Source organism: Haliotis rubra, unplaced genomic scaffold (assembly GCF_003918875.1).
Source record: "Haliotis rubra isolate DU_JTF1 unplaced genomic scaffold, ASM391887v1 Scf1032, whole genome shotgun sequence".
Taxonomy (NCBI): Eukaryota; Metazoa; Mollusca; class Gastropoda; order Lepetellida; family Haliotidae; genus Haliotis; species Haliotis rubra.
In genome coordinates this window covers 200430-225534 of record NW_025764929.1, presented here as the reverse complement: position 1 = coordinate 225534, position 25105 = coordinate 200430, and the positions used below count along the sequence as shown (strand labels likewise).

At 39.5% G+C, this 25105-nt stretch overlaps 3 protein-coding genes across 4 annotated transcripts; 2 read left to right on the top strand and 1 right to left on the bottom strand.

The window, feature by feature from the left end:
• Positions 1-700: 700 nt before the first annotated feature.
• On the bottom strand, positions 701-5796 carry LOC124273153 (39S ribosomal protein L50, mitochondrial-like). Its single transcript, XM_046708373.1, is given in 5 exon segments — positions 701-1024; positions 1027-1132; positions 4102-4240; positions 4660-4790; positions 5676-5796. Coding segments are annotated over 5 exon segments (639 nt in total). The 5' UTR covers positions 5754-5796; the 3' UTR covers positions 701-839.
• Positions 5797-5988: 192 nt separating this feature from the next.
• LOC124273105 (tubulin delta chain-like) lies at positions 5989-19347 on the top strand. Its single transcript, XM_046708330.1, is given in 7 exon segments — positions 5989-6193; positions 15469-15669; positions 15671-16361; positions 17474-17586; positions 17588-17639; positions 18541-18663; positions 18666-19347. Coding segments are annotated over 6 exon segments (1353 nt in total). The 5' UTR covers positions 5989-6193; positions 15469-15573; the 3' UTR covers positions 18944-19347.
• LOC124273115 lies at positions 7548-13840 on the top strand. Of its 2 annotated transcripts, none has more exons than XM_046708344.1 (2): positions 7548-7808; positions 12274-13840. In XM_046708344.1, exons 1-2 carry the CDS (start codon positions 7601-7603, stop codon positions 13311-13313), a joined length of 1248 nt encoding a protein of 415 aa, XP_046564300.1. In that variant the 5' UTR covers positions 7548-7600; the 3' UTR covers positions 13314-13840. The 2 variants fall into 2 exon arrangements, with proteins under 2 accessions (XP_046564300.1, XP_046564295.1); XM_046708339.1 differs by having other exon boundaries at positions 7548-7856.
• Positions 19348-25105: the final 5758 nt, after the last annotated feature.

Sequence of the window (25105 nt, the reverse complement as noted above, 5' to 3'; positions counted from 1 at the left end):
AAGCCCCATGTCCCAACCAGAGGACAAGTGACAGTCAATCATTGACTGAGATACATTCCTTATGTACACTGAATGAATGCACATCAAAACAAAAGTGAGTAACCATACGTTTTGAAAAGGTTGAAAGTAAATATAAGCCATATAACACATATTCAATCAATTCTTTAGCCCTAATATTCACACAGGTTTCTTGCATTGGTGTGTAACTGTTAGTGGTGGTCCGATTAATTGAAATAATCGAAGATTTGTCGTAGTGACTAAACGACCAAGCAATCGATCATAATTTCTCATAATCGAACACAACCAATTTTGGAACACGTTTTCATTAACAATATTTTTTTCACATGGTTGGTTTTGTCTGTTACATTTTGTAAGCACTACAAGCTCGTTTCAAGTCATGATTGAATTTATCTTAAAAGCTCCAAGAAGTTTATGTTCATAACATACCGGTACTAGTCATCCTTTAAAGATGTGAAATTTTGCCAAAAAGCCCCAAAAGAACTACATGGGTTTTTTTTCCTTATTTTTATGTGCATTAACAAATTTCATAAATGACGCTAACCAACTATTTTCGATGATTGATCGGTTGTAATGAACCAATCATCAATTATGAGATACCGGTATTAACCAATTCCCAACACTAGTAACTGTAGCCAACAAATCGTTGCAATTTTGAGAAGCGAGCAGGATCAGTTCTCTTTCACAGAATTTCAGCCATCCTGAAAAACTTGGATACCAATGTGTTTATGTCGTCCAATAGCTGGCCTTGACCTTCTAGCACTAATATCTTCCTCTCTGACATCACACAATAAAATACACAATCAACACACATCACATGACTAGTTCTTCTCCTTCCCATACTTGTGCTTGTATCGTAAACTGGACACAATCGTTGGCCTATGGGGGAAGGCAGTCTTTCCACCAAACATTGTATCTGTGTCTTTGTCAAATCGTAAAGGTTCCATCTGAATGTGCAAGTTTTTGGGCAAGTCGAGCTTCGCGAGGTCGTCATATGCAGCGGTGTTCTGACAGGAGTGGAGAAGTAGGTGAGGACATCGTCCATCGTCTTCATCCCATCCAGCGCCAGGTTGGGGATGTCGTGATCCAGGTCCCTCATCAGCCGTGTCAGCAGCTGCAACACCAGGTGCCATCTTGTTATTATGTCTGTTTAATGCCATACTCAGTAATGGAGTCAGCAACATGTTGGAGAAAATCCAAAGTGATGTGGAACTGAGACATTTACCATTCTGATGTGCCATCAGGCAAGATGGTTAGGGACTGTTCACAATTTATGGCTAGGGGCGGTGATGATGATTTTAAGGAGGGGTCATTGATTTTGTACATGACATGCATGGGGTTCACTTACTTTGTACATAAAATTTTAGACTGACTGACTGGGTTTGGTTTTACGCCGCTTTTAGCAATATTCCAGCAACATCACGACGGGGGACACCAGAAATGGGCTTCACACATTGTACCCATGTGGGGATTCGAACCCGGGTCTTCGGCGTGACGAGTCAACGCTTTAACCATTAGGCTACCCCACCACCCACATAAATTTTAGAAGGGGTCAGTCACACTGTACATGCTTCTCCAGACAAATCATCATTACCGCTTCAACTGTGCTGACAGATCTTGATTCACATAATATCGAAAGAGTAGATCTTTTTTTCTTTTTATTTTAACGTTTTTATTTCCCAGTACATGTTTACATGACATTATAATTATGAACAGATGTTCACATATACAAGGCATACATAAATAGATAGTATTTACAGGTTTGGCATAGGGCCTTAGTCGGTGTTACATTGACCATTCTTTCTTTGCAGATATTACATATCGATAAGTAGGCATAACTACATAATACAGTGAAGCCCCGTTAGTCTGGACTCCGATAATCCGGATGTCCCGACTCCTGCTCCCGGACGATTTTAGCTTGTTACCAATCTATGCCTATTTAATTTGCCTCGATAATCCAGAAATTCGGTTTCCGGAACCGGACGGTAAGTAGCTGTAACCAATCAGTAAAATAAACAGTAAACTGCTTCACAGTCCGGATGCTGTAAGTCATGTTCACGAACCATAACAACGTTGCAAGTCACAAGTGTGCTTCGCTAACTTTGCGAAATGTGACCAAATACCACATCTCATATTCAACCGATGGATGCAGGAATTATTCGGACATTCAAGGCATACTGTACATAAGTAGACCAACGGTACAAAATGTTGCTTTGTATTGTAGAGTAGACCTTGTTGGTCTTATCAGAAACTTGCTGGATGTCAAAAGCATTGAGGTTTGAATTTTTATGTCAGACATCCTTTAGGCAAACCACGATTCTTATTCCATCACTTTGATGGTATCACTTCATAAAGAAAGAAACTTTGACCTTTTCTTTCACTAGGATCTGCTGTCATATTTTCAAGATGGTCTCCAAACATCTACATATTTTTAGTAACAACATGTTCAGAAAGTCTCACTGTACTTGTTACCATGGTTACGTGATATCTGTCATCAGCAATCATTCTAGGACACTGTAAATCACCCACAGTTATGTCCCTTTGTTAGGGAATAAGCATACAGAGACCACATAACTAGGGCTGAAATGGTAAAGCGCGATATTAGTAGAACTGTGGTATTTTGCCTTCAGTTCGAACTGAAGGCCTTGTACCACAATACGTACCGTACCGTCCCGTTTCACCCTACATATAATACCTATCAAAGTCACTGGTTTAATATATTTAATAGTATTTGAGCTATGACACGATGTGTTAGGGAATAAGCATACTTTCCTTTTGAGTTTCATCAGAGACCACATAACTAGGGCTGAAACGGTAAAGCGCGATATTAGTAGAACTGTGGTATTTTGCCTTCGGTTCGAACTGAAGGCCTTGTACCACAATACGTACCGTACCGTACCGTTTCACCCTACATATAATACCTATCAAAGTCACTGGTTTAATATATTTAATAGTATTGGAGCTATGACACGATGTGTTAGGGAATAAGCATACTTTCCTTTTGAGTTTGATCAGAGACCACATAACTAGGGCTGAAACGGTAAAGCGCGATATTAGTAGAACTGTGGTATTTTGCCTTCGGTTCGAACTGAAGGCCTTGTCCCACAATACGTACCATACCGTTTCACCCCTACATATAATACCTATCATAGTCACTGGTTTAATATATAGCAACTATGAACAGTATTTGAGCTATGATATGATGTGTTGGTTTGAAGTGGGAGACTGACAAACCAAACACTATAATCAGGGTGAATCAATTATGTGACTCGTGATCTTCCTCTGGTCCTCAGAAGGCATTTGTCATCATCCTAATCAATTGTTTCTGCCTTAGAGATGCAACTCTGCATGGCTGCCTTAGAACACTGGGACACCCATCACTATTTACTCAATGCTTAAATATGTAACATATACTTCCAGTCCACTAACATAATAGTGGACAGACCTGTAAACCAAATTCAAGACAATTTCTCAAGATCCAACAATTACCCATGTCTTACTGCTGTACATGGAGGAAAAGACCAGGTTATCCTCTAATGGCAATAAATATTCCTGATAACATATGATACAACCACTGATAACAACTTCTTAAAATATTACTTTCACCTTTGACATAAAAGTACTTGATGTTTGATATGACAGAAATTATAAGTAAGTATGTACATGATGTAAATATATAGTTCCATGCCTGTTCAGGCAAACACGCCTCAAAAACTGATAATGATATAACCTTAATGCTAAATTGACCTTTGACTAATCTTGAGGTAATATTTTCAAAGCAGTGTGCATGCTACATGTTGAAGAAATATACCAACTTTGATCATAACTGTGTTTTATATTGAGCCCTAGACCACTGAACTTTCCAAAAGAAACCCAAAATGGATGTGCCAAAAGGATGAGGCCATTGGGAGGGAACAATAATCTCTTAATGGCCATAAACTTTGAGCAGTAAACCTCACAAGTGGTCCCTGCAGTCAAATTCTAGCAAAAACTTAAGGCAGTAACGTTTCATTGGACTGTAAGTAACATCAAAGAATCAATACAGTTACATTTGCATCATGCAACTGTGTGACTAGAGCTCACCTTGAACTTGACCCTCCTGTCAGCCAGGTCGACCTGCCTCCACTCTCCAACACTGTCCCCACACACCTGAGTAACAAGTTGCTCCAACCTCCCTTCCAGGTCAGCGGGAGGGTCGTATGCTTTGTTTGTCCTCACTGACCTGCAACACAGAGGTCAAAATGACAACATCTTCATCATCAATCCTTCAGCTCTTGTAGACCCTACATTGCAGCAATACCATGAAAATGTTTGCATAATGGTCTCTGTTTTTAACTATTTAATCAACAAATCAGGCACACACTTGGTTTAAGCAACAATTCAGCTAACAAGTGATCAGACAAACAGTACTATTTCTCACTTTATGATGTGTGTAAGATATGTACTGCAGCCATGATGATGTCTGCCTTGTACACTGGAAGGCAATGGCTGGATATGTACAGGGGCTGATCCAGCATTTAAGAAGGGGGATGCATATAAATCATGAAGTAAAAAGGTTGGGGGGAAATGCCCCTGATGCTTAAATTTCTAATGTATATATGGCTTATGAACCCTGTATTGGTTGTAGCTCTCTTGCATTACGTTTTCTTTTTCAGTGACTGGACTCGGTCAGAGGTAGTTGGACCATCCAAATTCACTCGTTTTCTAACTTTTCCTTCCTCATCCTCTGTCTTCTTCTTCCGCCAGAATAATGACCTGCTTTGAGTCACGACCTGAAACAGATAGCATAACAAATTGTATGACTGAACATGTCAATAAGCATCAGAAATGAAAAGCTTGTGGAAAACTTCTTACTACCTCATTCTGGCTAATTACAGTCATTTGGAAATGTTTGGCCCAATACCTTTTCCAAAAACACATTCAACAGTTTTCAAAGATATTCTCATACTGTCCAAATAGTGCCTATAACATGGCAAAAGCCGAGAGCATTAATTTGGGGGGAATTCCCAACTAGCATACAAGCATTTCATTGGTGCCGAAAAGTACAGCTTGCTAAAAGGAGCTTTTACCTACACCAATGGACCCACCTATGTTACTGATATCGTTTATAAGTGTGAAAAAACAAATTGTTGGTTCTACTAAAGAATTTTTAAAATGAAATCAAAATTTATATTTGAAGCAAGACCCCAGAGGAACAGTTTTGATTTTGAAAACATCCTATCGGTTTATAACGGAAATAATAGCAGGAAGTTAAATATCTATTGGGAAAGAGTTCCGCCCGTAACCCCTGCATTTTAAAATCATTCCATGCCTAAGAATATAGGCCTAAGTTTGTTTGTTTTTCATAAAAGCCTAAACCTAACCCTAGCCCCCTAACCCCTCGAAATAATCCTAATACATAGAATACATTTCAAGCGGGGGATACGGGCGGAACTATTACCTATACGTTTTTGCTTCGTGTTTGCGAAACGAGCCTCTGTCACTGTCAGAGAGATTGAGACTCTGTGATGATCAATTTATCTCAAGCGCTCTCGGCTAGTGCGACAACAGTTACATGCAAGACACGTTACCATGTTGATCTAAGATGAGGCAGTATAAGTTGTAAAGTTTTGGTACAGGAAATGCAAAGTGTATCAGAAAGCATAATTAAACCTTACCGGACAAATGTTTTTCGAAAGCAATAGCCCATAGCTCGGTGCATAAGACCTCAGCATGATTCCTATGGGGGCTGCCATCTTTGAAGGTTATATAAAAAACAACGCATTGACTGAAATACGGATTTATGATGTGTTAATGCATATGGCATTGGCTTTGTTGTAACATATAGTTACAATACAAACAAGTTGATGAACATATTTGTAAGTTTGCTTGAATATATTAAGCAATTCCCTAGGTTTTGACATTCAATGTATAGGTAACATTCGTTTCCTTGCGTTGAACATTTAGAATTCAAGGGGAAGAACTCTTGTTGGCTTACTAGACAGACATTCCGGGCAAGTTGGATTCTGAGAAGATTGGCGAAAGACATTTTCGCCCAGACACACTTGCAGTCAACAATATGCTTACGTCTATGATACAGCTTGATATTAGGAGGACGATGCACAATTTATTCCGGTGAAATACATTTGACATGGATTCGTCTGCTTGTACCAGGTTATTCAGCCAACAGTCATGGGTAATCATCTCCAACTTTCATTTCCATATGATATATCCTTCCAAATCTGCTGACCATGACAGCTATACAGAACAATGTAAATTGTTTACTATAGGTTTCAAATCATCTTGTCACTCTTACATTGTTAAAACCAGCCTTGTATAAACGGTCCCATCCTGAAACTTTTAAAAAAAAAAACCTATGAGTATGACAAAACTGTTTTTCCCATGTTTAGGGAAGGGCAGTAAAATCTAAATTCCACAGATGATATTCAGCATTTCAATATTACATCAGACATTTGCTGCCTCTGTTGTATGTTACAAATTTATTTTCAACAGTTTTCATTTCAATTTAATGCCTCTGACAGATCATTGTGTCAACATAACTAATGAGGGTGGATCAGTGCCGCCAGTTTTATGTGCTATTTCTGTCTCATGAGTAACATCATGATGTGTTAAACAAAACAAAATACAGCATCAGAAAGGTTGTAGTATATGGTCCTGAGTTAAGCGAAATCAGGTGACAAATCAGGTGCAGTTAAGCAACACTGGAAGCAGAGTGACAGAGAGTCCTTGGATGGCTAACGGTGTGGGTGACATGAGCATTATGGCTCTTGAGTGTTTATGGGACTTCAGTCCTGTCCAACACTGAAGGACTTTTAACACATATGGTGTCTACTTGTGCAAAGTGACTTTAATGTTTGCCTCTTATCAACAAGGAATGCATGGGTACACATGAGCATGAGATAGCCTTCTAAAGCCTCACAGGCAGTTTTGGTTGTATTGTCCCAAGGAAGATATGAATATAAAACCTTCGGATCTATTGTCCAAGGTAATAATTATGCCTCATTCAATTTCATGTCCTCCATTTCATGGGGTAGTTTCTTTGTGATTTACTCACTGGGTCACATTCCTTACAAGTGCCAGAATCCTAAAATTACGGTTTTGATTATTATTATTATTTTAGTTGTTTTTTTTGTCAGATGATGGCTTCACACATTGTACCCATATGGGGAATCGAACCCGGGTCTTTGGTGTAACCAGGGATACTCTACAACAGGGATAGGTCACTCGCTTGCTTTCTTTACCATTTGTACTAATTAACGTGTGCCTCGTCATGCTCCAACGCACACAGTGACTTGGTTCGTTCCCAGCGCAACTTCGGCTGCGTTTAACAGTACTTCAGCCAGTTTATTGTATCAGTCGGAAACTATCGGCAACTGCCGGAATAATGCTCGGTAAATTGGAGTAGGCCCCCTTGAATGTTGTCACAACAACCTGGTTACACTTCCTGTCGCCGCCTGATAGATGTGTGGATTACAGGAGGATTTGAGGATGTTTTTACGCAGTTAGCATGAGTTGAGAAGGTAAGTTCATTCATGTTTTGCTATATATTTAAGAAACATTCATATGAACGTAACGTAACGTTATGGCGAAGAACAGTGATTTTATCGATTGGGAAGATTTGGAGTTAGCAGACTTTTTGGGCGATTTCAGGAGCGACCACAGTTCATCAGAAGACGAGGGTGTTGAAGACGTGGAAGTCGCGGCTAAGAGAAAGCATACCTGTGACAGTGAGCAGACCGGCCCATTGTTCAAGTGCCCTCTATGTGTCAAGACCTACAAGTCTCAGTCAGGTTTCAGAAGTCATGTTCTGAAGAAGCATAACAGAAAGGATCTGAAAGGTAAATTTACTTACAATTTAAAAAACAGACACAACAAGACGAAACATGAAAGGAAAATAACCTGAATCCTTTTATTTTAGGAAATGAAAACAATATGAGTCATGTGAGAATATAGATAAGACCTCTAGTAATAATCTTGTCTTCATAAACATACATATGATTATTTGATATTACAAACATGGACTACAAAATGTAAACAACTGTCCTTTGTGAATACTTTACATTATTTTGGTCTGAAGAAAATGTCTTATAGGATTAAACAGACAGCAAGTTGGTTTTCTAAGTGGAGATATGTACAGAAATATGTACAATATGTAGGTATCTGGATAAAAAAAATATAAAAAATGATAATTACATAGGTATTCTTGGTAACCATGAGTACAAGTAGGATTTCACTGCAGGTGACCTGTGTACAATACAATCTAATAGGTAATAGATAACACCAAATGACATGGCAACGTATAATTGTTTCTGATTTTATTCAGACAATCTGACATACTTATAGCCAGGATGTACTCAGAATTGGATAGTTTTTGGAAGGCAACTAGACAATGTGTGAGTAACTATAACTTAAATGCAGAAAAATCTATTATGAATTCTTAGTTTTCTATTTAAAAATCAAGCAAGAAGGTTTCCTAAAGGACTTGTAGATTTTTCAAAGTAATAAGTCCTATGGTCTGACATTTTGTTCTAAACACTGCGTATAGTTTTCCAAGTCACATTGGGCATTGTTTCAAAGTCACTTTGTCTGAGTCATATTGACTGAGTTCAGGTTACACTTATACATTCCTCTTTTTTTGGGCAATGGTTGTTGGTTTACTGTCCCAGCAGAGCGGCGTTTATTGGTAATATTGCCCCGAACCGTTGCAATAGCTTGAGATCCCACAGTTCTCATAGTGCACAAAGTATTAGCACTTGATACACCGAGGGATTTTCATTTGATCCACCCTTTTGTCTATAGTGCTTGTGAAATGTTCTTCCAGGGGATCTTGGTTAAACCTATGTGTCAGTACAAAATCTGCCCCTTCGTTGAGCATGAACCTCACACATTCCACTATAGATCGTACTGATATTTGGAGTCCCTCTAAAGTTTGATGACTAAGCATCATAGATGATCTTTGTCCCTTTGTAAAGTCTCCAGGACGATTGGTCACACTTACTCTCCATGAATCAAAGTACCCAAGAAAGTCATTCATAAGATAAGTGAGGCGGTCATCATCTCCTTCACAATATATATCACGATCCCTATTTCTTGTTTTTCTGCCTTCAGATAGACTTCTGACATTCAAGCAGTCAAAGAACTTATTCATATGACTTATGAATTTCACCGTTTCTATCACTTGATCGCCATATAATTCTTCCAAAGCATCCGCGAACAGTTTTACTCAAAACCACCAATGCGCCAAGTTTACTTTCATCTGTGAGAATGCTGTTAAGTCCACATGAGCTCTGGTCAGTTTTGGGCACAAGCCTGTACAAATTGGTTTCACAGTAGTCTTCAAATAGGTTCACTATATGCATCCATGAAATGTTCTTTCCATCCTTCCACAATTTTCTGGATAGTTTGTGGCTACTTGAATTTGCAAAGCAGTTGCGTGTAGTTTTCATTAAATGTGGAACATCAGATATAAAAAATAATTCACGCCTAGGAGTTGCATATGTATTCCATGTGAAGTAAGTTGGTAGTTAATTGCAATTTTCTTCTTTGTGCATGCCAAAGAATTTCCGATTAGGAGAGGCACCATCAGATGTTACAAACAGTACTTTAAGTCCACAATCAATTTCCAAAGTTTTCACACAGTTCCAGATAATATTGTACAGTAAATCTGCTGTCACACCAAGGGTTGCAAAAGCTGCGAATGGATATTTCAAACTTGTTGTAATTCCACGCACCATTACCACAAGCATAGAGGTTGCAAGTTTTCTTGTTTCATTTGTGAAGACATTTTCCAAGTCAATTAGGCTATTTGATGTTTTGTCAAAGTCGGTGTAGCCAATAAGTTCATCTGAAGCACTGTCATAAACAAGACCTTCTTTGACCTTGATCTCATCTTGTAATAGACCAACAAATGCTGTATGTTCATTACACTTTATGTTGTAACCAGCAATTTCGGAGATGAGATGTCTTGTCACTTCAGGATTGAGGCCAAGTTGATTTGGTAGCACATGAGAGTAATCAAAGAGAGTTCTATTTGACGGAAGGGTTATAAATCCAGAATCTCTCAAGGCTTCATACGTCTTCCGACTCTTATGTTGTAAATACAGGCTCCATTTTACAATCATGGGATGCCATCTCATGCCCCTCTTATCCCTAAGTTGATTGTATTTCAGCTGTTCATCCCAAAACAGGCGATGGAGAGTGTTTTCATCAGGGTAATTCTGGTGAACTTCTTTTGTGTGGCTTTCAACTAGTTGTACAAGTTCATTACTGGTTGATTCACTGAATATTTGACCATTTGCAGCAATCTGTTTTTGGATTTGCCTTCTCAGTTTGGTATTGTCCTTCACCAAAGCTTCATTGGTACTCTTCAAATGTCCTATTTTTTCCACTAACTGAGTCCTTGACATTGTTTCATGGGGACGATTCCACTTCACAGCATCCTCCGGACAACTTGGGGGTGAATGTTCATTTCGATATATCTTCTTGCATAGAGATCCTCTGTATACAACACACGGTTGGCATCGTTCTGAGTTTCTGACGAGAAAGGAACATTTTGTGCTTCGAATTGTTGCTGAATAATGAGTTGAACCACAGTTATCTTCTCTGAATGCAGAGGTTGTGAACTTGCTACTGGTAATCACTGCCCCAGGTGGAATAAGGTCAACATACTTATTTTCCCAGTTACCACAACAAACATTGAAACTTTCAAGTTTATCTGTCACTTTCTTAATGTCAGCTGCTCCATGAGCAATGTTAGGGATTCCTAGCCAGAAATCTTGGTCAGATGGTATGATCTTACGATGCACAGAAATAGACATAACACAGTTTGAATTAACAGACACAGTCCATTTCACTGCAGGTATCTCTGATGGATAAAGTTGAAGTAGTTTCATAGACCCTTGTGTGTTGATGATTGAATAGTTCTGAAAGATTCTGGAACTGTCATTTACACTCTTCCTTAAAGCCGCAAACTTTTGTTGGGGCCGCTCTTGAGAAAGTCTTGTGACAAACCTGTCTACATCTTCATCGGGATGATACATATATGGCCTCTCTAGTATGACATAGAACTCATTGGCAGTAGCTCCATCTGAATCTGTCAGCTCTGACTCTTGTTCATCTTGAGATTGGCTGTGTGTATTGAAGAATCTCAGCATTGCTGTCGACCAGTCCTGATGATCATGATAATCTCTGGACCTGCAAGAAACCAGTTTAATTTCAGTAACATAGTTATGAGTGACTATTGAATCGGTTTTATCATTATTTTAGTTAATCAGTATGACTTATTTACTTCCCTCCGAACCTAAAAAATTCTTGAAAACAAGGTATTAATTTGGTGTGGAGTAAAGGCACATCGGCATACCCCAAAAATTAATAATTCATTTCTCGCAATAATAGAATCTTATCAGCATTTAGGACAGCTCCCATTTAATTTATTCTGAAAATATGTACATACTTCTTATTGTATAATCGTTAATCAAAAAGTGTGAATTAATTTATTCAACGATTAAATAATGCACAAACTAGGACATCTTAAACTTGGCAGCACAATCTAGAAACCCCGAAACAGCAGCACTGATGACATTTGCAATGACACTTAAACACTTTTACAAATCATCTTTACTTAAAAATGGACAGTTTCTTCATATGTTAGCAGTGAAGTGCTTCAGTAAATAAACTACACCTGCAGTAATTCCTACTTCGGATGTTTTTGCTTTATCCATTTTGTGCATGAGCTAGTGTGGCAATGTGCCGTAGTTTGTGATATGACCTACAGATGACCAAACAATGTCCAAACATTTTCAAAATGGCAGTTGCTGTGCCTTCTCCCGTAAATCAAAGCCAAAATACTTACCCTGGATCAAAACTTTGATGTGGACAGTAGTTGTATTTATTATGAGTTTCCCAAGGAGCTATCAGCGTCTTATTTATGTCTCTCTTTGGTTTTCGACCAATCTTCTTTCTGACTTTCCGTGGCATCTGTAAGCAGAAACAGACTGATATATTTTTCATGTTTTGTAATGTTAATGGACTTAACATCTTTCATGCAATAACAAACAGAATATTGACAACATAATAAACATAATAAACATTCGACAGTAGGTACAAGTGTATAAACAGTTCAGTTTATTGTTGAATGTCGAGTCTGAATTCATATTGCTTTTTTAATTCATTCAGTGCCCTGCTGCTGCTGCTGCTGCTGCTGCTGATACTGATACTGATGATGATTTAATAATGTACATAATTTTGTTTTTACAGCAGCAGATCATCTACAGCTGACAGTAGACCATGGTGTCGTGCTGAAAGAAGACACAACAAAGCAGCAAACAAGTTGGTTGCCAGATGATCTCGAACAAGTTCTTAGAGAAGCTACTTCGGTCACCCTTACCGAGATGGAAAACAGCCTATACCACACGATGCAAGAATCAGCCCATGGATATCATATTGTTTTCCTTGCAAAAAAAATTAGTGGTCAATCAAGTGGGGTACTCACAGAGCCACTGTCGACCCATCTTAAAGAAATATTCAGGGACTTTGGCAAATCCGGATTCAACAGTTCTGAGCGTGAGGCTTTTTTCAAACAATTACACAAACTGAAAATGAACTTTGATGTACTAGATTCTGTTGAAGGGGATATTTGTGACAGCAGTGATCTTGGAAATAGTGAGAGTTTTGTTCCTGTTTTCATTACAAGTTTCATTGATGGTGTTGTCAGTGCTACGATAAGGCTGCTGTTAGAGAAATGTGAGGAAGACCAAGAAAAGCAGAATTCTGAACTGAGCCAACAAGATCAGAGTGTGCTGCATCTGATTGCAGGATTTTTTATCTATTCTGCCAAGAAAAGTGCTAAACAGGACAAGGAGAAGTTGTCAGCAATAAGCAAGTTAGTGGAGACATCAGATTCAAAGAAGGAAAACTTTCTCATCGATGTAAGGAAGTGGTCACATAAAATTGACAGAGGTGGTCTCCAGCAACCCTGTGACTCCTTCTTTCTCATTGTCAGACTATTTGAGACAGAAGCAAGGAAGGCTGTACCCGTGCTTAAAACTGGCAAAATGGGCAACCAGTCCTTAAGAGAGGCCATTCTAACCAATGTTTTGGTGATTAAGTATTGGAACTCTCTTGTCGGAGACTCGCACAACAGTAGTCAACTGTTGGAAGAGATCGTCCAAAGGTTTCTTAAAGTAAGGTCACATGCAATGGCAAGAAAACTGGAGCGAGAGGCAAGCAGGGCTTTGAAAGCTAAGAGAGCGCCAAGGAAGAAGTCTAGATCTCTTCGTGGTTCCATCAAGGACTAAAAGACACTGCTTTGTTCAGTGACTTTCTGTTTATGTGACTATTCAGCTTGATCATCAAGTCTTTATTTTGCACTTAAGAGGCCACAGGCCTGTAGTACATGTATACTGACTATATTGTTATTAGGCAGTAGAGAGTACATTTCTCCTGTGAAGAAAGGCATGGTATAGGAACATCGACAACTTTTCCAGGTGTTCCTTGCTAGGGTAGGTTAATAGAGATATAAATTTATAAATAGTGATGTACAAAGTAATAGTTCTTAATATACTTATTTCTTAAATTGTGGTAGGCTGGACAAACACGAAAATCATAATCATCTTCAATTAGATTCAAGTCACACATTTCACATATTCTATCGTCTTTTTTTTATTCCAATATATCCAGTGGTAACTTTCACACCAAGGAATCTTTTTTATTGCATATAAATGTACTTTTTCTAGTGTATCAAATGTTTGTAGTCCCCAAACCTCAGAGCCATACAGAAGTATGGGACTATTCAGCTATTTTGATATATGCTTGAAATGATATGTTACAAATTAAAATGTCTCATTATGTTTCTGCCTTTCTGTTTGTTATGCTTATGAGTGCCCCATGCCCTTTTCTCTCAATTTCTAAATTATCTTCCCAATTTAACAATGTGTGAATGAATGAATGAATTATAGGAAGACATTACATGTGAATGAATGAAAGAATATCCAGATATCTTCCTGCATGTGTGGAATGGCATGGATATTGACAGAATGTTAACTGACACTGTCACACACCCCTCAAATACAGAAATTTTAACACTTTATCACAAAGCGTTGTAAAGACCTTTCCAGTTTTCATATACTAAGATAAACAAGAAAGAAACATGTTTTAGAACTACAACACTCAAGCATCAAAGGCATCCATGGCTGGTCAAAACAGATCCACTATATGTCACATTTTTCACACACCTCAACTACACCCTAACAATTTTTTTAAAGTTATAAAACTATCACTATTACCTGCAAACACCTTTCATCTGATGGTATATTCCCCTCATAAATATTAAAGGTGCATGTGAAAGAAGTCTTTAGAACCATAACTAGAAGCACTCAAACATCGCCCTGTAGTATTTCAATGGCGGGTCAGAACACATCGGCGATATTTCACATTTTTCACACACCTCAACTACACCCTAACAATTTTTTTTAAATAATGAAACTATCACTATTACTTGCATACAACTTTCATCTGATGGTATATTCCCCTCATAAAAATTAAAGGTGCATGTGAAAGAAGTCTTTAGAACAATAACTAGAAGCACTCAAACATCGCCCTGTAGTATTTCAATGGCGGGTCAGAACAGATCGGCGAAATTTCACATTTTTCACACACCTCAAATACACCCTCACAATTTTTTTAAAGTTTTAAAACTATCACTATTACCTGCAAACACCTTTCATCTGATGGTATATTCCCCTCATAAATATTAAAGGTGCATGTGAAAGAAGTCTTTAGAACAATAACTAGAAGCACTCAAACATCGCCCTGTAGTATTTCAATGGCGGGTCAGCACACATCGGCGATATTTCACATTTTTCACACACCTCAAATATACCTTAACAAATTTTTTTAAATGATAAAACTATCACTATTACTTGCATACAACTTTCAACTAAAGGTATATTTCCCTTCTAAAAATTAATCGATTGTGTGAAAGAACTTTTTAGCGACATAATTTAGTCTTTCTCCGCTGTGTACCGAGAATGGAAGCCAGTGAGCTACAACACTCCGACTTGAAACTTTACTACAAATCTATTGTACTAATACTGACACTAATAACAATTATTTGACTTAAAATGAAGTGACAGAATAGGTGACTTACCTTCTACGTGTGGGTTATCAGTTGTCACAACACTCGGCGAATGTATTCAGCTGTTGAAAATAGACCAGGCTCAATCTTATATACTAAGCTGCCGCCATATTGGCTACACTGGTCACGTGACGAGCCGAGGCACAGCTCCGGGGCTTTTCGAGGAGTGACCACTCCCTCTTATAGAGTCTCCCTGGTGTAACGAGCGATTGCTTTAACCACTAGGCTACCCCACTGCCCCACTGTTCTAAGAGGCAATAAGCCTAACTCACACATTCAATCACTCCATCACTCACAGACTCTTGTTTCTGTTACAGGTGACAAGCAGGGACACTGGTGATGTAAACACAAAGTTCTCATCTTTATAAATGTATTATTGAAGAACAAGGACCCTGGTTCTGTCCCCAAATCCAGATACTGCCATGTCAGTGATAACAGTCCAGCTTGGTCAGTGTGGCAATCAGATTGGTGGTCAGTTCTTCTCTACAATCATTGACGATGCTTATTCCAAGCCGTCACAGGTCGGGGGTCAACCCTAGCAAGAACCAGGAGTATATTAACGAGACCCTGGACAGATTCTTTTCTCCAAGGGAGACAACTCTAGGCAAGGAGGATACAGTTGATGCTCGGGCAGTGATGGTGGATATGGAGTCCAAGGCAATAGCACAGACTTGTTTGGAGGCCAAGAGAAGTGGGAAATGGAAGTATCCTGATAAACAACAATTCTGTCAGAAACGAGGTTCAGGGAATAATTGGGCTCATGGGTTCTGCGTACATGGACCACGTGTTCGGGATGATGTATTAAATATGTTGAGGCGTGAAGCAGAAAAGTGTGACAACTTGTCTGGGTTTATCTGCTACTTGAGTCTAGCTGGTGGGACCGGGTCAGGCGTTGGTGCATACACGACAGAGGCTCTGCGGGATGAATATCCCCACTCATTCATCATGAATCAAGTTGTGTGGCCCTACCAGACAGGGGAGGTAATTGTGCAGAACTACAACGCCATGTTGACTCTCTCACATCTGTACAGCACGTCTGATGCTATTGTCGTCATGGAGAATGACAGCCTACACAAAATCTGTCAACAACTGCTCAACATCAACAAGATCTCATTCCGAGCCATTAACAAAGTTGTGAGCCACAAGATGGCTAGTTTCTTGCAGCCTGCTCATAGTGACAGTGATGGCTACACCTGTTCAAATGATCTTGGTACGTGGTTAGCTTAAATCAGCTCTCCGGGTTAGAATTGGACTTCAGCAACCCATGCTTGTCGTAAGAGGCGAGTAACGCGATCGGGTGGTCAGACTCGCTGACTTGGTTGACACATCATCAAGTTTCAAGTTGCTCAGATTGATGCTCATGCTCTTGATTTGTCAATTGTCTGGTCCAGACTCATTACTTACAGACCGCAGGAATATTGCAGTGTGGCTTTAAACAAGCAACAACAAAAATTAAATATTCTTGGTCATAACTCTGTCTTGAGAAGTATTGGTATCCAAAGATTCAAGTCATACTAAAAGAACTTATAAAATTCTCAATTCGTTCTGTAACATCGTTACGTTTGCGTAATGTAGTGGCAGAGCTGAGGACACAAAGATGCTCTTAATGCATGAGTTAGAAGAATTTGTCAGAAATGACGGACATCTCACCACACTTCCTTCTTAACCATGCAAGTTTAGGACTTCTGACTAAGTTGTATACATGATATTCATATGATGAGTGCAAATGGCCATTTTTCTAACTGTTGGTGGGTTAATCATAATTAGGAAAGCAGTCTTGTCTCGACTGGCAATCTAGCACATTAGCAGGTTATTCAGTTCATCTTCAACATAGTTGAAGCCCTTTGCATAGCATAAAAAAAAATATATGTTCTTCATATGAGGTGGGGTAGCCTAGTGGTTAAAGCATTCGCTCATTTCGCTGAACACCCGGGTTCGATTCCCCACATGGGTACAATGTGTGAAGCCCATTTCTGATGTCCCGCCATGATATTGCTGGAACATTGCTAACAGTGGCATAAAACTAAACTCACTCACTCACGCATATGAGGTAATGTTATGGCAGCCTTGTTTTACACTACACTTTTATATGTGAAGCAAGGTCTGAAGTCATTCCTCAGAGGACACCCTGACCTTCACCTCCATGGTCTTGGAGTCAGACTTGGATCACAAGCACTCCATTAACACCTTTTCAAAAACTGCCTCTAAATTTTGTTTATATTTGTTCCAGACTTCTAAGCATATTCACTTATTTTATATCTTTCTTTTTTTCTTTTTTTTATATATATCTGTTACCCTGACAACTGCCTTTTTTCACCCCAGGTTCTATGTTGCATCATCTTGTCCCCCACCCTGAGTATAAGCTCCTCACACTGAAGAACATCCCCCAGATGTCGGAGAGAGCCATGGAGTTCAGCACCTACCAGTGGCATGGCTTTGCTGAAGCACCTGCGGCAGATGCTCGTGGCTGATGCCGCTATGGAAGAAGGTAGGCTGATGAAGCACTGACTATATTCATGAAAGTCAAGGGTTCCTTGTCCCAATGTGGAATAATAAAGATTAAGTGAGTTTAGTTTAGTTTAACGCCACACTCAGCAATATTCCAGCTATATGGTGGCTATAAAGATTAAGACCTTAAATCAAATGCTCTAGGAGCAAATCTAACTGATCTCAAATGTGCCCTGACTTCTGGGACACTGAATCTTTGAAAGTGAAATGATGCTCCTATATTTTCCCTTGACTATGAGTCAGGGCCTAGATTTTTGAAGCTCTCTTAGCACTATGATAGTCGTAAGTTAATGTTAATGTATGGCACTTACGACTATCTTAACGCAAAGAGAGCTTCAAAAATCTAGGCCCTGGTTTCTTGGCATTCTCCAATATGCAAATGAATCATGAAGATAGAATTTGTATTGTCCATGGAGATTCTGGGTTGGTATTGGTTCCCTGCTGGTCGTAAGAGCAGTGGATCAGGTGGTCTGACTCGGTGATTGTCTTGATGCCATTTGTTACAGTATAAATCACTGGATTGTCTGATCCAGACTCAGATTATGACAGGCCACCGCACAGAGCTGGAATATTCCTGAGTGGGGCATTAAAGCACAAATAAATTCACAAAAGATACACATAATAAAGGTGGTAACGTCTATGTGCCTTTACGTCAGTGTTTCGCAAAGCATCTAGAACTTAACAGATGCCTGTCGGTTTGTTCCAGAGCCATCAATGTTTTATTACCAGACATGAGGGTGTATCTTCCATTTGCATAATAATATTTTAGTGCCGATGTGAGATTTTAAAGGATGCGTTCAGCCATCATACAAACCCAAGTACCATAACACATGACATAGTTTCATCTGACGAGTCGTTGTTCTCTTTTCATCTTCACACAGGCATCAATTGGGACATCACGACTGGGTCAGCGACTCCCAGAGGGTCACACAGGTCAAACCGGTCTCTTGCCAACACCCTGATTCTCCGCGGTAAAGAATCCATGACGGCAGATGTGCTGCATTTCAGGACAAGAAGTTGTACACTGATTGGATGCCCCATGAGTTTACACTGGACGTCTTGAAACAACCCCGGATATTCAACCAGTACGAAAAGTCTGCTGTCCTAGTCAGCAATAGCCAGTCTCCGATTGGTGCACTAGAAAACACGATCAGTCGCGCATGGACTATGTTCTCATCGCGAGCGTATGTGCACCAGTACAAGAGACATGGTTTGGCAGAAGATGACTTTATTGACAGTTTTGTGGCACTGGAACAGGTGCTTGCTAGTTACAAAGCATTGTGATCAATAACAGCCCATAATTAGGCTTGCCTTATTTTCTTACGTTTTTTGAAAATATTAAAGTCCTTTTGCTTTCAAATATGACTGAAATTGCAAATGCATATTTATTTGAATCATATCTGTACGATATGTGGAAAGGTTAAAATGTAAAGAAATACAAGAAATATACCTTTTGAAAATGTATTTACTGTTTGAATATCCCTAAAATAGAAGTTCGTTGATATCGGCTATGTGTTTTGTGTGTGTCAGCCAGTTGTGTTTGAACATGGAAAGACAATTCTGATCATTATTCACAGTAATTAAACTACAACATATCCTCATCATTTCATTTTTTTAGTAAGAAAAGTAAGTGTTCATGAATTTTGTGTACGTTTTATGATGTTTTGGCAGAATATATGAGCAACAACAATTACATGAAGTGTCATAAAATATTTGGTTCACCCATAATGGAAGTCACTGACATTTGCCAATAATTACATACTGTGGTATAGCTGACAATAACATACTGTGGTATTGCTGACAATGACATACTGTGGTATAACTGACATTAACATACTGTGGTATAACTGACAATAACATACTGTGGTATAACTGATAATGGCATGCTGTGGTATAACTGACAATAACATACTGTGGTATAACTGACAATAACATACTGTGGTATAACTGACAATAACATACTGTGGTATAACTGACAATGACATACTGTGGTATAACTGACAATAACATACTGTGGTATAACTGACAATAACATACTGTGGTATAACTGACAATGACATACTGTGGTATAACTGACGATGACATACTGTGGTATAACTGACAATGACATACTGTGGTATAACTGACAATGACATACTGTGGTATAACTGACACTGACATACTGTGGTATAACTGACAATGACATACTGTGGTATAACTGACAATGACATACTGTGGTATAACTGACAATGACATACTGTGGTATAACTGACAATAACATACTGTGGTATAACTGACAATAACATACTGTGGTATAACTGACGATGACATACTGTGGTATAACTGACGATGACATACTGTGGTATAACTGACAATGACATACTGTGGTATAACTGACTGACATACTGTGGTATAACTGACACTGACATACTGTGGTATAACTGACAATAACATACTGTGATATAACTGACATACTGTGGTATAACTGACAATAACATACTGTGGTATAACTGACACTGACATACTGTGGTATAACTGACAATAACATACTGTGATATAACTGACAATGACATACTGAGATATGACTGACACTGACATACCGTGATATAACTGACAATGACATACTGAGATATAAGTGGCACTGACATACTGTGATAATTATAACTGACACTGACATGCTGATATATAACTGACACCGACATACTGTGATATAACTGACACCGACATACAGTGATATAACTAAAATATAGCAGCATCTGTTGTGCCAATCAAGAGTTGTGATGTACCCGCCAAGGGTAGTGATGTTGTGATGTACCCGCCAAGGGGTAGTGATGTACCTGCCAAGGGTAGTGATGTACCTGCCAAGGGTAGTGATGTACCAGCCAATGGTTGTGATGTACCACCCAAGGGTAGTGATGTACCCAGCCAATGGTTGTGATGTACCCGCCAAGGGTAGTGATGTACCAGCCAATGGTAGTGATGTACCCGCCAAGGGTAGTGATGTACCAGCCAATGGTTGTGATGTAAGGGTGAGTGATGTGATGTACCGCCAAGGGTGATGTGATAGTACCCGCCAATGGTTGTGATGTACCCGTCAAGGGTAGTGATGTACCAAGCCAATGGTTGTGATGTACCCGCCAAGGGTAGTGATGTACCCGCCAAGGGTAGTGATGTACCCGCCAAGGGTTGTGATGTACCCGCCAATGGTTGTGACGGACCAGCCAATGGTTGTGATACACATGTGCCAATCAGGGATTGCAAAATACTCATCAAGAGGCATGATAAAGTAGTCAAAAAAATTTGTTTCCAATTAAATTGTTTATTTCCTCGTTCTCGTATAAAAACAACTGTTCAATGACGTTATAGTTTAAGACAGTAGCAGCTCTAACCGTCATATAATTTTACTCCTCTGAAAATGGACATCTCGAACCTTGTAGTTGTGATTGTATGCATACCTGGCTAACATGTTCTGTGGTAACTACATGAATACTATGATTTGTGTCATTTCTCGAAAAATATTTGAACGATGCCAACACCTTTCACAATAAGTACACTTTGAATAGTATGGACTGTAAATAATAGTCTCGAAAAGACAACACGCTTGCTTGCGTCAGCAGCGTTGTGATGTGTTTTGATTGACCGTGTGTGGGTAAACCAGGGCTATATAAACAGTGCCACCTCATATGTCGGTTGGCATGGCGTAATACACTCCACACCTGGAATAACATATAGCTTGACTGACTGCCAAGACACGCACTTACAACAATAACCTATTTAAACTGCTATAGTACCACGCCACCCAACCTGCCTGTTAGGCGCTACGAGGGTAACAGTCACATTACCGTCTAATCCTACCGGGTACCCATATACTACTTGGGGAAAAGCATATACCGGTTTCGATACCCTGCGTAGGGCGGTAGGGTAGCCTAGTCGCGCCGAAGACCCGTGTTCGATTCCCCACACGGGTACAGTGTGTGAAGCCCATTTCTGGTATCCCTATGCCTTGATATTGCTGGAATATTGCTAAAAGCGGCGTAAAACCATACTCACTTACGATAACCTGCATAGATGACAACGGCTTTCTTCTTTTTGTTGTTTTGTGTTTGTGTGTTATGTGTATTTCACTTGTTATATATTTTCATGGTAGACAATTGTCTGCCTATACCAATAGTATTTTGTAGGTGAGATGAAATTGGGTTTAACGTCGTGCTTGAGAATATTTCGCTCATATGACGACGTGCATGCGTCTGTATGTGTATTTGCGGCTGCTTGTACTAGCCCAGACTTAAGCTGGTTTTATAGTGCTAGCCCACTGAGATACCATGCCGCAGTGAAGCATGAATACCCCACTCAGACACATTATACTGACTCCGAGCCGACCAGTCCTTGTTGTACCCATTAATACCGAGCGCCAGGCAGGGACCAACAAGTACCATATTTTAACGTCTTTTGGTATGACGCCGTCGGGGATTGAACCCGCGACCTTCCGCTCTCCGGGCGGACGCTCTAACCACTACACCACGGAGGCGGTCAGTATTTTGTAACGATCGTATATTTAGTATAAGAATTTCCTCACAGTCAAAAAGGCCCAATGGTCTAAAGCGCCGCTTTGCAGAGTTGCATCCCTTTGGTATGTTTGCAATCAATGATCGTAAGTTCGAATCCGGTATCTTTATACTCTAAAACAAAGCTGAATCGCTGTGATATGACTGAAAAACTGTTCATAACGGCGTTTAACTAAACTTACTCACTCATAAACCTGCAAATACCAGTCAGTTTATGAAGCATTGAAATCTCACAAAGAAGAATGCTATCTTCTCGACAACAAAGAGATCATGCACTGAATTAATCTTATTTTTTAAAACGAGTTTCCAAGAAGACTTAGCAACATTTCAATGTGTCATTTTCAATGTAAATAATTTCTTCATGAACAAAACATGTTTCCTATTTGTTGAACTTAAAGCCGATCAAGATTGGATTTCTTTGATAATATAAATAACAAGCCCGATGAAATGTATTTATTTGACCTACAGTTTTCCGCTAAAAAATCCCTTTGATTCTGTGCTCCTTATAAGGCCACCCTGACCTCAGCTCGGGTAACCCTACGCCTGAAATTCCAATCGGCACGTACAGTGAGAACATCTCGGGCTTAATCGGGAGGTAAACGGTGCAGATCGGGTCACACACTGAACTTGGTGGGAACAACAGATGCGACGTTATTGTTCTCGGATATAACGACCAAGCCCGAAATCTGCCGATTGTTCTGCGATGCCTTACAACTATTGATGCAAAATGGCCAATACCCCTTACCCCTTTGTGGTCACGTACAGAGAATTACGGAATATCCCCTATCTTGGCTATATTTATTTATGTACAATTGAGCATGGGCCCACCCTACAAAACGATTTTCATCTATGTTTTGTCCTCAACATTTCCCAGAAGAACATATATACGAATAGAGCTTGATTTTAAACGCGGAAACATATCATATCCATTTATAAATATTTCACTATAGATATATAAATTTCGTAAATGCGAATAGAAAGTTATAATTTACAGAACGGTCATAATATAATTTAGTGATGGGTAGCGTATGATAATCTAGCACCACTTCTCGATGAACCCTGTATTTTTACAGCTTGTCATCTACTCGTAGGTATGTTTAGTATATGAAATCACAAACTGATTTCAAGCCATGTTTCCAACTTATCGATATATGATAAGATGGGGTAACATAAAATAGTTACTTCCAAACTGAACAATAATAGGACAATAACAATGGACTCGTGAAACACCTTTCAGCTAACTCAAGAATTTTAACACTACCTACATCTGTCTGGGATGCAGTGACTGTGGGCCAGGGTTCTTTAGCCTATTTTGATATTTAGGGAGCGTTTATAATTTATTGAGCGTGTGTGTGGGGTGGGGGATGGGGTGTGTCTAAGTGTTGTTCACGATTTTTATCGAGAAGCATGTCAATGACCCCCTCTTAAATGTATGTACAGGGACACACACACACACACACCACCCCCACCCCCACCCCACCCGCGCCTGTCATGTGCAAAATCAATGACCCCACCCCATCCCATTCCCATAATTGTTAAGCATTTTTTTTACATTCTCTTAAGTACGTAATTGATGAACCCCTAGTACATGTGCACAAAATTGATGACGACTCTTCTCCCCCGACCAAAATCGGTGACCCCCCTTAAAATCCCCAATTACCACCCCACGCACACACACTGCATCCTGTAAATTATCGAATCTGAAAGAGACATATATCATATTAACATTATCTCCAGAAATATTTGTATCTCGAAGTGTCATCTATATGTGAGAAAAGAGCCAATAGCTGCACCCCTCGAAGACATTTCGCCGTGTTGATATCCAAGATGGCCGCGAAAACGGAAGACAAAACTATAGGGACCACGCCGTTTTGGCGGTGAGACCCACACTTCCCGTAAACCAGATAAAATGTTTAACTTAATCGTTTTATTATGGAGTCCCAGGAGGGACGTAACCATATGCATTTTTACGATTTATCATGCATATTGAAAGCCGTCCGAAGTATATGCATAAGACTGACTGACACTTGTGACGTAATGCATTATAGCATTGTTGACGTGATATTCAATAGCATCGCAATAATTGTGATAATCAACAGTTTATACTGATTTATGGGTCATATTGATTTTACAAAACGAGAGTCAGTGTTATCGTACTTCCCGCGCGAAAGCAACAGTAATACGTGAATTCTCCTGAAACAGTATAACACATTACTGATTTTCATATTATTTATTATGCAGTGTAATATTTTCTTTGTTGCCCCTTATTTCTAAACTATTTTTATATCCGTTTCAAAAACATGCAGTGGACACGAACGGCGTGTTACCGGTAGAATTGTTGAATGGTGCCCGCAATCTTCGGAATGACGTCAGATGTGACGTCAGTCTGATCTTACGTCGGAGTAAGAATTGAATGACGCTAACATGATGTAAACAGCAATAAACCAGTGCGGGTGAAGTAATATTGTAATAGTATTAGTTACACGGTGTTTTGAAAGGGTACGGGACTGTAAGACCCTTTGTAAATTCCGTATTTCCTGATGTCGCATGCTGAAGCTTAACATAGATGCCCCAGTCAGACACAGTAAACTGAGTCTCGAAACACCGAGCGTCAGGCAGGGCGACAACAAGTACCATCGTTTAACATACTTTGGAATGATGCTGTCAGGGACTGAACCACAGACCTACCACTCTTCATCTTATGAAAAAGTTGGCAATGTGGAAAGAATTTCACCATTGATTCCGGCCGTCGTGATTTAATGTTATAAACCCGTTGAGCTCGGGTAATTACCAGCAATATTCTCCGTACACGTGGTGAATGCGTTACATGTGACGCCACGGCGTCTGCGACAGCGTGGAACTTACACGCTGTGTCCGTAAGCTTCAACATATTGGCAGCTGC

Excerpts from the sequence above, each read along its gene's own strand:
- LOC124273115 (XM_046708339.1), top strand. The coding sequence starts at position 7,601 with ATGGCGAAGAACAGTGATTTTATCGATTGGGAAGATTTGGAGTTAGCA. Across the intron at positions 7,857-12,273 it reads TAACAGAAAGGATCTGAAAG|CAGCAGATCATCTACAGCTG; the intron begins GTAAATTTACTT and ends TTGTTTTTACAG.